Source organism: Chiloscyllium punctatum, chromosome 49 (assembly GCF_047496795.1).
Source record: "Chiloscyllium punctatum isolate Juve2018m chromosome 49, sChiPun1.3, whole genome shotgun sequence".
NCBI lineage: Eukaryota > Metazoa > Chordata > Chondrichthyes > Orectolobiformes > Hemiscylliidae > Chiloscyllium > Chiloscyllium punctatum.
This window is the reverse complement of record NC_092787.1, coordinates 8073390-8086148: the sequence shown is the minus strand read 5'-3', so window position 1 is coordinate 8086148 and position 12759 is coordinate 8073390. Positions and strand designations below refer to the sequence as shown.

Sequence of the window (12759 nt, the reverse complement as noted above, 5' to 3'; positions counted from 1 at the left end):
AATTGGTTGAGACATAAGCATTTAATGTTTTCAAGAAGGAGTTAAATGTAGTTCTTCAGGCTAAGGGGATAAAATGTTATATGAGGAGAAAGTGGGAACAGGGTAGTGAGTTGAATGAACAGCCATGGTCACACCGAATGATGGAGCGCGGTCTAAAGGCTGAATGGCTTATTTTTGCTCCTGTTTTCTATGTTTACAGATATGTCTCCAATTAATGTCAACCATCTGAATATAATTAGCCTCTAATTGAGAAACAATTAACAGGAATGTTGTCCAATTATTTTGTAGATTAAATGATTGAGTACAAAATTCATGTTAAAAGATGTATTCCAATTTCTTTGGCACAAATCATAGCTGACTCTCGCACGCAATATTGAGGGAATGTTGCATTGTCTCAACTCTTTCAGTTGAGACACTAAATTGAGGCCCATCTATTATCTCTAGATGTAAAATTTAGATGTGAAGATCCCATTGTATTATTTCAAAGAAGAGCAGGGAAACATTCCTGATGTCCTGGCCAATATTTCTCTCTGTTGTGTTGTAAAATAGATTATCTGGTCATTGTAATTTAGTTGTTTTTGGATCTTAAATTATTTCCTATGTTGCACATTTGACTACAATTCACAGCACTTTTTAAGACAAATGAAACCATGAAATGCGAGTTTTTTGTTTTAATTTAATTTTTATTAATTACTCTATTTTTAAGTCTTCAGCTTTATTTTAAATGAAAACATTTTTAATACAAAGGGTAGAGTTTGTGAAGAATATTTATCTTGTAAAACAATTTTTAAAAATCTGTAATGGTGTATTAATTTGAAGTAGGACAGTAATGTTTCACATTTTTTCAACAAAGATGTTTCCAAGTTTCAAAATCATTTTCATATGAAGGTGCTATCTTTTAAAAAGTTGTGGCCAATTTCATTGCTTGCTCATAATTGCTTAAAATCAAGGTTTATATGCAAGTTCATTGCTTCCAAGCTTGGAATTCCAATTTTTTTTTAAAATGTCTAGACTGTTCCCTTGATCAAATTCCTGTTGGTGTTCAATTCTTCAATAAAAGCTCTGATGCAGTATAGTACTGTCAGAAACTAATTTGTATAATCTCAGGTTTTGTGACCAGTAACCAAGCCTACATGAAGTTCAGTCCTGCAGCAAGTATAAATCACGCTCTTAAAATGACAATGCTTAGAGTGCCTCTTCGTATTAAATGCAGCAGATTGGTAATGTTATAAATATTTTAACAAACACAGTTGTTGATTAGCAGTACATACTGAGATTTTTATTTATTTCATGCTGTGTTCATTCCTCTGGTACCTTGTGAAAGTGGCCATTAGTGGTCAATTTAATGACTTTTGGTATTGCTTAAGCTTGCCATGGATTGTGATACAGCTGAGGTGACCGTTACATGTCTGGTGCAGACCTTTTCACACTTTCTGCAAGTGCTGCTCATTTGTCATCTGGCAGTAAATCGAGCTGCACATAAGAGCCCTGGGACACATTCTGTGATGGTCTGATGGAGGTGAACAGATAGTGCTGTAAAGGCAGCTTGTCACAGATGACTTGTGTTGTACAGCATTACTCTGTGCAGGCTCCTTTAAGGTAAACACTTAAGCTCCAGGGGCTAGAATGCCGAGAGTAAGTTATTGTAAACAAGTTGTGTGTTTTCACTGTATTAAGTTAGTGATTTTAATAGCTTTTCAAAAATAAAAGAACACAAATATTTCTGAATATTTACAGTTGATCTTGAAAATTGTTTAAGTATTCCTGATCCCTGTTCTGAAAGATTAATAAGTTTGCTATCTTTTGTTTTGAAAATTGAACTTCATTGGTTGATATTTTGGAAAGAATCTTAAGACCTTGCAGCTAAATATTCCCATTTAGATCCAATAAACTGAATATTCAGCCTGTAACTACAGTGATGCGGAGAATTTGTTTCACAAGTGATTTGAATTAGGAAAGCAAATGGCCATCTAAAATAGTTTGTACTTGGATCATGGCTGCCCATGCAACATTTATGCCATTATTTGTTCCTCACTGACCATCTTCAAAGACATATCTATCCAATAAAAATCCCACTCTGTGCACCTGGTGAAAAATTTTATGGTTTTAGTAAGCCTGTAACATTGTTCGTTGGTCCAACTAAATGTACAATAGCACAAAACCCCATCAAGATTGTGGCAAAAAATACTAACACCCTTTCAGTTGCAGTGATGATATCTCCGCTCCCTACTATAATGTGTACTTAAGTCAATATTTGAAAGTCTATTATTTCAAAATGTAATCGTTCTGAAGGGAAATAGTGTCTTCAAAAATCTTGCCTCTGACTTTAGATAGTGGGTAACAACAGTAGTTAATGAAGAGATCAGTTAGAAAAAATGATTACAATCACAAAGGGATCACTGAACAATATATCCAGGAAGCTGGTAAACTTTAATTTGACTAGTGAGGAGATGGACAAACACAATCCATAGTTCTGGTAAAATCTCCTTGATTCTTAAAAATTTATTGTGAGAAGACACACAGTGCACTACAGGTAGCAATAACAGATTCAACCTTCGCCTCCAACCCTCAGGTCCTGAACCTTTATTACCTTTTGTTGCCCTAATGGATAAAGGAAGGGCTTGAGAGACAGCTGCGAGACAATAGGATATAAACTGGCAGCATCCGCTCTGTATAAGCAATAGCAATCTCGTAGGACATCTATTTTATATTTCATAACTTTGCTAGTAATGCAGCTCTGGAATTTGCAGGAACTTTAAAATCCTTATGGAACTAAATTTCGTGTTTTCCAACCCCACTCCCTTCCCAAGCTTCCATGTTTGTTAGAGTAAAATTGGTGCATGAAAATCCATAATTTTGAATGACTGATGAATCTGAGGAACTACTAAACTGTGTGTCTGTGTCTGTCGTATATATGTAGAAAATAAACAATTACTTAGTTTAAAAATAGTGCACAATCGTTGTGTATCTTACGCAGGCTGAAAATGCACTTAATAAAAATTTACATAACACAACATTTAGTGGTTGAAAGCTTGAATTGTTCCTATTTATTCCTGGACTGAGAATGAAATAGGTGTTAATTGCTAATGCTGTGTTGACAACTGTCATGTAGAAGCATGAGAACTATAATCTAACGTGAATCAATTGGGAGAGAAAATATGCAGTGATCTAAAATTTCAAGATCAGAGTAGGCTGTCTGAGAGGGTTGTTAAAGGAAGATTTGGACTTGGATGAAGTGAAACCATGGAGAGATTTGAAGATGACTGATTTGAAATTAAGTGCTCAGGTTAGTATCCCATATCAAACCATCTTAAGTCATTTCATCAATATCCTTTCTTCCAAAGTGAGCTGCTTGCTAATAATTGCAGAATTTAGAACCATTTGCATTTCCTCAGAAACTATTTGTACCAGTGTGCAAAAAGACCTGGGCAACGTTTAGGTCTGGGCTGATATGTGGTAAGTGGGATTTATGCCAAGCAAATGTCAGCGATCATGTCCAGCAATAGAGAATTTAACCAATTCATTTTAGCATTCAATGGCATTCCTATCCCTGAAAGCTCAACAGTATCTGGAACGTTACCATTTACCAGAATTTTGACTTTTAACATATTGGGCTGGAATAATTTCCCCTTCCCTGTGTGAATGCAACTTCAACAAAACTCAAGAAGCCCAACACAATTCAAGACAAAAAAGCCATTTGCCAGTACCTTAAACATTCATTCCCTTCACAGCTAATGCACAGTGGCAACAGTGTGAATCATTCACAAGATGCCTTGCTATAATTTATCAAGGCTGCTTTGTCAACATAATAGGAAAAGCAATCTGTACTACCAGAGAACAAGGACTGGAACTCATTGAAGCATCATGACTTGCAAGCATCCCTCTCAACTGCACATCATTTTGACTTGGAACTATATTGCTGTTTCTTCACTGTCACTGGGTCAAAATCTTGAAGTTCCTTTCCTGTACATCACGTGGAGTACAACAGGTCAAGATGATAGCAAGCCACCACCTTCTCAAGCAATTAGATTTAGGCAACAGTTGTCATGTCCCATCTTTCTAAAAAAAAATTGCACCTTGTAAAGTTCTGCATGTGAAATGGAACTGGAAGGTTGGTAAGGGGAATGTTGAAAGAATTTACTTTGCAATTTTAAAGCCATGGTGAGAATTTCAGTAGTGTTAATGATGTGAACTAGTGTTGACTTTAGAGGTGAAAGTAAGTCACCATTTAATTTTGATCTGATGTGGGTTAATGCTCAACTGAGGAACAAATTCCTTTTCCTGCTTTTATTTCCTAATTTTGGAATGATCGATTTTCTTGCATTGTCATTGTGAAGTCATTTGCTGAAGAAGGCAATCCAAAATTCTGTAATCACTCAGTACAGCTTATGTTCATGGGTGTCTTGCATCATTTTGATTTCTTCTATACGTTCACTGCTAAATGCTGGTTATAGAATCCTCCTGCTTTTCCCCATACCCTTTGATCCATTTAGCCCTTGTGCTGCTTCGACCACCTCCTAGAAATCATTAAATGTTCTTGCCTCGACTGCTTTCTGTGGTAGCAAACTCTACAAGTTTGCCACTTGAAGAAATTTTTCCTCTCTGTCCGAAATGGTTTACCCTGTCATGGGAAATGTCCTCCCTGCATCTACCCTGTCAGAACTTTATAAGGTCTCCCCCCTTAACTCTTCTGAACCCCAGCATATATATTCCCAACCAATGCAACCTCTCTTCGTATGTTAGTCCCGCATCCTAGGAATCAGTCTGGTAAGTCTATGTTGTATTCTCTCTGTGTATCAAGAAAATCCTTCCTCAGATAAGGAGACCAAAACTGCGCACAATTCCAGGTGTGGTCCCAGGAGAAAATGAGGACTGCAGATGCTGGAGATCAGAGTCGAGAATGAGGTACTGGAAAAGCACAGCAGATCGGGCAGCATCCGAGGAGCAGGAGAATCGACATTCCGAGCATAAGCCCTTCATCAGGATTCCTGAAGGGCTTATGCCGGGAACGTCGATTTGCTTTTCCAGCACCACACTCTCAACAGGTGTGGTTTCACCAGAGCCTTATGCAATTGCAGCAAGATGTCCCTGTTCTTTTACTTGAATCCTCTGGCTATGAATGCCAGCAAACTGTTTGTCTCCTTTATCACTGCACCTTTGAATGTGTGCAGTGTCTGTTGTATGAGGAACACCCAGGTTTTGTTGAGCAATTCAAGTGATAGCAATTCAGTTAATAATCTGCCTTTCTGTTTTTATTCCCAAAGTGGATACCTTCTCATTTATCTACATGGTACTGTATCTGCCATGCATTTGTCCACTCACTCAGCCTGTCCAAATGGCACTGAAATATCTCTGCATCCTCCTCAGCTCTCTCTCACTCAGCTTTGTGTCAAATACAAATTTGGAGATATTATATTTAGTTCCCTCATCTAAATCAATATATATTATGAATAGCTATGGTCCTAGCTGTGGTCCATCAATGTCTTACTAGATACTGCCTCCAAATCAGAAAAAGACCTATTAATTCCTACTTTTTTTTTGGACTGCTAACCAATTTCCGATCAATTTCAATACACAATCCTCCAATTCCATGTGCTTTAATGTTACATACTAATAACTTGTGGAACTGTCAAAAACTTTCTGAAAGTCTAAATAAACCATATCAACTGGTTCCCCCCATCAACTTTTGAGTTACATCTCCAAAGAATTCAAGTAAATTTGTCAAACATGATTTCTCTTTCATAAATCAGTACCAGCTCTCTGACCCTGCCACTGTAGTCCAAGTGCTCAGCTGTTCACTCTTTTCTCATGGTCCCCAACAATTTGCCCATTATGCAGGCTCGAAGGGCAGAATGGCCTACTCCTGCACCTATTGTCTATTGTCATTATTGTCATCCATTATGACAGTAATTCCATTATTTTCTCTCTGCCTTCCAATTTACAGAGGTTCCATTAGCTACCCTCATTAGCTTCAGATTGTCCTTCAGTGAGATGTAACATCTCCTAACTGACTCATTTAAAACGTACATACAGTTCAATCTAAGGTAAATTTCTGTGCTAGCGGATTAGCTGGATACATTTTTTAGTTGGCTTGAAAAAGATCTGTGATAAAAGGGAAAAGCAAACAAATCTACAAAATCAGGAAGTTTAATAATTTAATGTATGTGCCCTTGAACAAATAAGCATTGGAATATGAATGTTTTTAATAACTACCATTTGTACTGTGCAAGTCACAAGAGAATGTATGTGATGCATAGGGAATAGGCTTGATTGTTGTTGAGAGAGTTTAGAATTCTCTTCAGATTCACTTGAGCATTGAGAGCACCTTGTAGCTTGCATTACCTTTTAAGTGGTCTTTCTACATTATATGCCATGAATTCATGTGTGGCACCTAGTCTTATTAACGATGTAATACTGGTGAAGGTAGTGTGTTTGAAACCTTTTTTCAGGATCACAATGGCTAAAACCCATGAAGTATACTTGGTGACTGTTTTTATTCTTTTAGTTTTTGAAGGCAGACTAAGGTCGTGCAGCACTACAAACTATATTGCAAAGCATCATCTAGGAGCAAGCAGTTAATTAACTAAATTTAATTTTTTTCTTATGATTTCGTCCTTTGACTTCCAGACATGCCATTTGCAAAACATTTAGCATGTTATACTGCTGATAGTGTTAAATCTACAATTAGTGCATTCACTTCGTATCAACAAAAAAAGCTTTTTTTATGATGCACCTTCCTTAGCACATGCATGCAATCCCAGATATGGTGAAAAATAGTCGGCAAAATTCCTGTAGTTTGCTTAAAATGCAAACAAAAACAGTTGCAATTAGAAAGCTTGTGTAAGTGAAGTTGTTTCCATTGTTCTGTCAACAGAGGGAGCTCTTGCTTTTTCATTGTGATGTATAATGCTGAGTGTTGTACGGGGAAAATGAAATAGTCAAGAGAATTTGACAGTAGAGAAGGAGGTCTGAAATGGAAAGAATAGCTTGCTGGAAACATCCAGTTAATATTGACACTGTGCTTCAAGTTGTCCTTCAAATGAGTACTGCAAATAAATATCATCAGCAAATCATTCTTTGAAAATAAAAAAAAGTTTGTCCTCCGAATTGTAATTCAACACACTTGCATAGATACTTTCATGTTTAATTATTTCCAAAAGTAGTTGAACTTTCTATCTTAACTCCAGCTGACAAAATATTTCTGCAAACCTTGCCCATTAGGAAGAAGAGGCTAAGCAGCTTGTACGGGATGCCATTGCTGCAGGTATTTTCAGTGATCTGGGATCTGGAAGTAACATTGATTTGTGCGTGATAACGAAGAATAAGATGGACTACCTAAGACCTTTTGATATTGCCAATAAAAAGGGTGTACGGTAAGCAGGTTTTGATTTTCTTTGCATTGTTAACTACTTAGAAATTCACATTGTAAAGTGATAATGCAAACCTAGGGACAAATATTCTTTGTATAATGAGTTCCAGATTGATCTCCAACCGTTTTTTTTTCCTGGGGGGACGGGGATGGAACTGCATAGGGAGCGGGGAACATAGTGAGAAGCTTTCATAGAAGACTGGCTACACCATTTCTAAGCATAAATAGTCCAAATGTGACTTTGTCAGAAGCTTAAGCGAAGAAATCTTACAAAAGAGGATGAAATATCCTTACGTTGGCTATATTGAGCTCTGCCAGTGGTTAATTTTGTAAACTTGGGCAAAATTTAATTAAAGTACAGGCACTATTTGTAAAGTGTCTCATGGTCAGAGTCTTTATCAGTAAACATAAATATTACTTTCTTATAAGACTCCATTCATGTCTAATTTGAGTGGGAAAAGGAAAGCAAGACATTTTAACCAAGATATTCAACCTGAGAGATGGTGGGTTTGACAGTTACAACCCAAATGGAAAATTGCAAATACTCATCCAGTTTGTAATTGTGGCCATTCAGAAGAGATCATGGAACATATAACTAATTCACAAGTGTAATACGGTACATTATTTCAGGTGCATTTTTTTCCAGATTAACCACCTAATTGTAAAATGATAGTTGTTGCTCTACAGTAGCAATAAGAAATGGAGATAGAGAGCCTCAGCAATAACTAAGAGAGCTGTGATTTATCGTCCAAGAAGGTTTCAGATTTTAAACAAATGTAGAATGCTCAGCAGGCCAGGCATCATCTATAGAAAGTTTCAGGTCGATGACCTTTTGTCAGAACATGCTTTCAGATATAATCCCTAGCCTGCACTGAGTGAGTTTTTCGCAGTCAGGATGGATGCAGTAATATGAGTTATACTGTATTGTAGCAGAGTAATTTAAACAAATGTTTTGTATCTTAGCCCTGCTTTTGTGGAGATAGTGTAAGAAAGAATCAGACTCTTATGTGATGCCCTTGGACCTCCTCTAATCCCCACACCCCCAGCCTACCCTTTCAATGTTTAGTAACATTTTGGAATTCAGTATTAAAACCTGAATAATGAGCTCTTATGTGGAATACAGCAAAATTTTCATATGCCCTCAGAACCATAGTTTTAAAACATGAGAGGGGAAAGATGTTAATCTCTAATTTAAAACTTATGACTCCTTTAGCCTAAATCTGGGAGTGGACATGTTCAGTGGCAATTGACTCACTGCCCCTACCAATGGGTATGACTTATAAGGTTGCAAGCTAATACAAACCATGGTACTACAGTGATTAACTCACCTCCTGATTCACTGCAGCCTGTCAGGTATGTGATGGAATACTTTCCTCTTACCTGGATTCGTGTAGCTCCAATAACACTCCACATGCTTGACAACATCCAGAACAAAGTAGTGCACTTGATTGACACCACACCCACAAACATTCAGCACCGAAAACATCTACAACATGCTTTGCAGAAATTTGCCAAAGATCCTTAGACAGCACCTTCCAAACCCATGACCACTTAGATGGGCAAGGGCAGCAGGTACATGGAAACACTATCTGCATGTACCACTCGGTGTCACACTCCTCTTGATTTGAAACATGTCACCATTCTTTCACTGTCACTGGGTGAAAATGCTGAACCTTTCTCCTTAGCAGCATTGTGGGTTCCTGCAGCAAATAGGACTGCAACAGTTCAAAAGACAACTCACGACCACCTTCTCAAGGTCATCTAGGGACTGTCAGTAAATGGCTGAACCAGCAACACCCACACCTATGTTTGTTTTTAAACATCAACTTGATAAGAGCTGATCGCAAGTGTCTCAGGTTATCTCACAGCATGATGATCAAGTTCTGCCTCACTGTTAGCCAATCAGGGGCTGGCATCCTTTAAGGCCTGATTCATATTTTGACATAATTCAATAATCCATTGTGGCCCTCGGGACCTTGCAAAAATAATAACCTTAAGTGAAAGTTTTGCTGTCAAGAGTGATTTGATTTGGCCCTGGCAAACATCACATTCAAGTCTATTCACATTCAGTGGACTCATTGAAAAATGATTGAGAGAGGAGCCAGTGTGACTTTTTCCCTCCTGTGTAGGGCTGTTGCTCCTTGTAATAACCACACTATTATTCAGATTAGCTACCACCATACAAGCAACGTGTTTGATCTGGGATCTCTCTATTCTCACAATTTATCAGTCTCTAATTTATCAGTGTAGCCCATATGATTTTTTTGGTTGAGATTTTGTATTTGTGATTAATCAGGAAAAGCTGTTTCATTTTGTCTGTATAATATTTTTGTATCAACAAAATACTTTTAATCATTCATACACCTTATGAACTTGTATCCACTACACCTCAATTTTCACAGAAATTTCTTCCACTTCTAAGATATATCCAAATTACAGGATCCTTTTCTGAAATCTGAGTGCTGCTGGTGTCTGTCCTTCCTGTTTATTTGCCAGAATAGTCATTGAATAAAGCCTTCAATGAGACAGCCTCTTATTACCTAGGGCACTAAACCCATTTCCTCTTAGTAAATCAACCCCTCAGACCAAGAAACATTGCATTTATAGCATTTGATCTCTAGCTATGTGTAGAATTATACCACATTGAAGGAGACCTTTCAGTCCATTAAATCTCTGAATGAGCTATCCAGTTAATTCTCCTTTACAAGTGTACAGGTTGCTATACACAAATTGTTGGTGAAATTGCTTTATCTGGATGTACCTGAGTAACACCTTTCAGAATTCTGAGCACCTCTATCAAATTTTCCCATCACCTCTAAGGAAAACACCTCCAGCTTCTTTTGGCTTCTCACATGATTAAAGTCCCTCATTCCTGATTCAGTTATGGTAAATCTTCTCTGCACACTATCCAAAGCTATTGCATACTTCCTAAAACATGTGTCCAGAATATTGGCCATAGTATTCCAAATAAAATCTCACCACTGGGTGGATTTCATTGATAAAGGTTCACCATCACTTCCTTGCTTTTGTATTCCATGACTGTACATTCACTCAAGGAATGTTGGTGTCATGGCTGGGCCAGCAGCTATTGCTCATCCCTTGTATTAGAATTAGGAATTATATTTATTGTTACGTGTACCCAGGTACAAAGTATTGGAGTAATCTGTCACTTTGTTGAAATGTTGCCCTTGAGAAGGTGGTGGTGAGCTGCTTCTTGAATCTCTGCAGACCATGTCCAGTTGGTAGACCTGAAAATTGCCTTAGGAAGGGAATTTCAGGATTTTGACTGAATGACCATGAATTAACAGGGATATATTTCCAAGTCAGGATGAGGTGTTTACAAATGCTAAGGATACCTATGCTTTTATCAACAGCCTTGTAAAATTGACTGGTTGCCTTCAGAGTTTGATGTATGTGGAACTCCAGATCTCTCTGTTCTTGTGTACCCTTTAAATTTGCACCATTTCATTTAAATTGCCTCTCCACATTCTTTTATCCAAATATGTATCAACTGTTTTCCATAGTTTCCTTAATTTGTGCACTGTATTACTTTTGCATTTCTTATTATGGAGGCAAGAACAGCCATTTTGTTAAGGAATGGTCATAGAAACTGCAATGAGATTGATGACCAATTTGTTGTCAAGGGTGGTGGCATTTGTGGGCAAAATGGAGTCAAAACACCAGAGCTCCCTCGTCTTTGAAGTTGATATCTAATATTCACCTGAACTACTGTAACAGGCTCATCCAAAGATGGGGACTTTTTTTTACATTTAGCCTGCATTGTAATTTAAATATATCTGAAATACAAAATATATCAGGTTCATGTTTCATAGGGATCACACAAAAGATAGTCTAATTCATATCTGTAACTTGCACAGTTGTCCAAGTTGTACATCTTATGATTTGCTGTAAACAAATTAATAGAAGATGCATTAGTCTATAATCCTATTCTCACTCAGTTTATTGGGAATCCGGACACCTTTCTCGCTAACTTTGTCTTCAATAAAATTCCCTGGTCTGAATGCATTTTAATTGCAAGTTTAATATTTGCAGAAATACAATGAATTATGTGGTTTGACATTCTACAAAGCTTAATAAATTGAAATGTTTATCAACACGCTCCCACTTGTTGCATGAATTGGTTATTTTATAATGAATTTTAATTTATCTGTAGCATCTGTTTAACAATACGATTGTTTTTTTTTTGCAACTATTGTTTCTTCTGTCAGCATTTGCCAGAAATAGAGGAGCAGTCCTTTTTTTGAAGACTCTGCAAAACCATTATATTGTTTTCAGCATAAATTCTGTACATGGGAAAACATACTTCACTGCAAAGTATGAAGCAACTGAAGTCAATTATGTACATTTACTTAAAATAGCTTGTTGATAGCAGCTAATTTTTTTTCTTTGCTTTTTGAAGAAGGAATATCCCAAAAAATGTGTGTCACACCTACAAGAGATGCACCTTTTATCCTTGTGTCCTCTTTGAAAGCTGAGAATTTTAGCGAAATCAATGACAAGTAAACAACTATGTAATGGTTTTGTTACCATTAAGGGACATTCTTATTTTCTTGTTGTAGGTGATTACTGTGTATTACATTTTTTTTGTCTCACCAGGCAAGGAAGCTATAAGTACAGGAAGGGGGTAACAGCATACCTAACCGAAACAGTTGCTCCAATGGAACTTGACATTATGGAGGAAGTTGTACACACAATGGACACATCCTGAAGATTGCAACCTTTTTTATACCTCCTCAATTTGGATGTACATTAAAGCTCTAAGGTGTCTTTACATTGAATTAAGTGTGTAATGACTGGAGACCAGTTCAATTTTTACAAATAAAGTTCGTCTCCAAGATTTCCTTAACATCCACAAGTTGTGTTATTTAAATTTCTGGAAAAATGTTCCCTGTTTATGTAATAGTAGCAAAGTTTTATTTCTAAGAAATCCTTTATTACATTATTATCTGGTTATGATTGCACCAATCCAACTAGGTTCGAACATCTGTCAATATGGTTCCAAAATTAGAAAGTCAAAGGTTAGGTTTTGCAATAAATTTGCCATCGCTACTATCTAACAATCGTTTGGGTATTTGGTCAGCGCAGCAACTTGAAATATTTATGCAATGAAAATGTGTCTTTTCTGTACAGTGCTATTTATTAAACATATCACTGTGCATGTAAGGTCAGACTTCCAATTAAATATGAAGGAATAGGTAGCTCATTGATAACTGACTATGAAAGTAGAAGCAAAATATCAATGTGCAAATCATACTAGTATTAAAATCCGCACATTCATGTACATAAAGGTTTGTTTGCCTTAATGCAATTTAACTAATCTGTTAGCACCTTATTTTTGTTTCCTGCGTCACCTCAGCACTTGCTAACAA

General features: G+C 36.9%; 1 protein-coding gene across 1 annotated transcript in view; it reads left to right on the top strand.

Moving 5' to 3' along the window:
• Positions 1-12236, top strand: part of psmb7 (proteasome 20S subunit beta 7) — a 62249-nt gene extending 50013 nt beyond the window's left edge. Inside the window, exons 7-8 of the mRNA XM_072565761.1 lie at positions 7222-7373; positions 11987-12236. Coding sequence (XP_072421862.1) covers positions 7222-7373; positions 11987-12098 — 264 coding nt within the window. The 3' untranslated portion in view covers positions 12099-12236. The remainder of the gene's footprint in view (positions 1-7221; positions 7374-11986) is intronic.
• Positions 12237-12759: the final 523 nt, after the last annotated feature.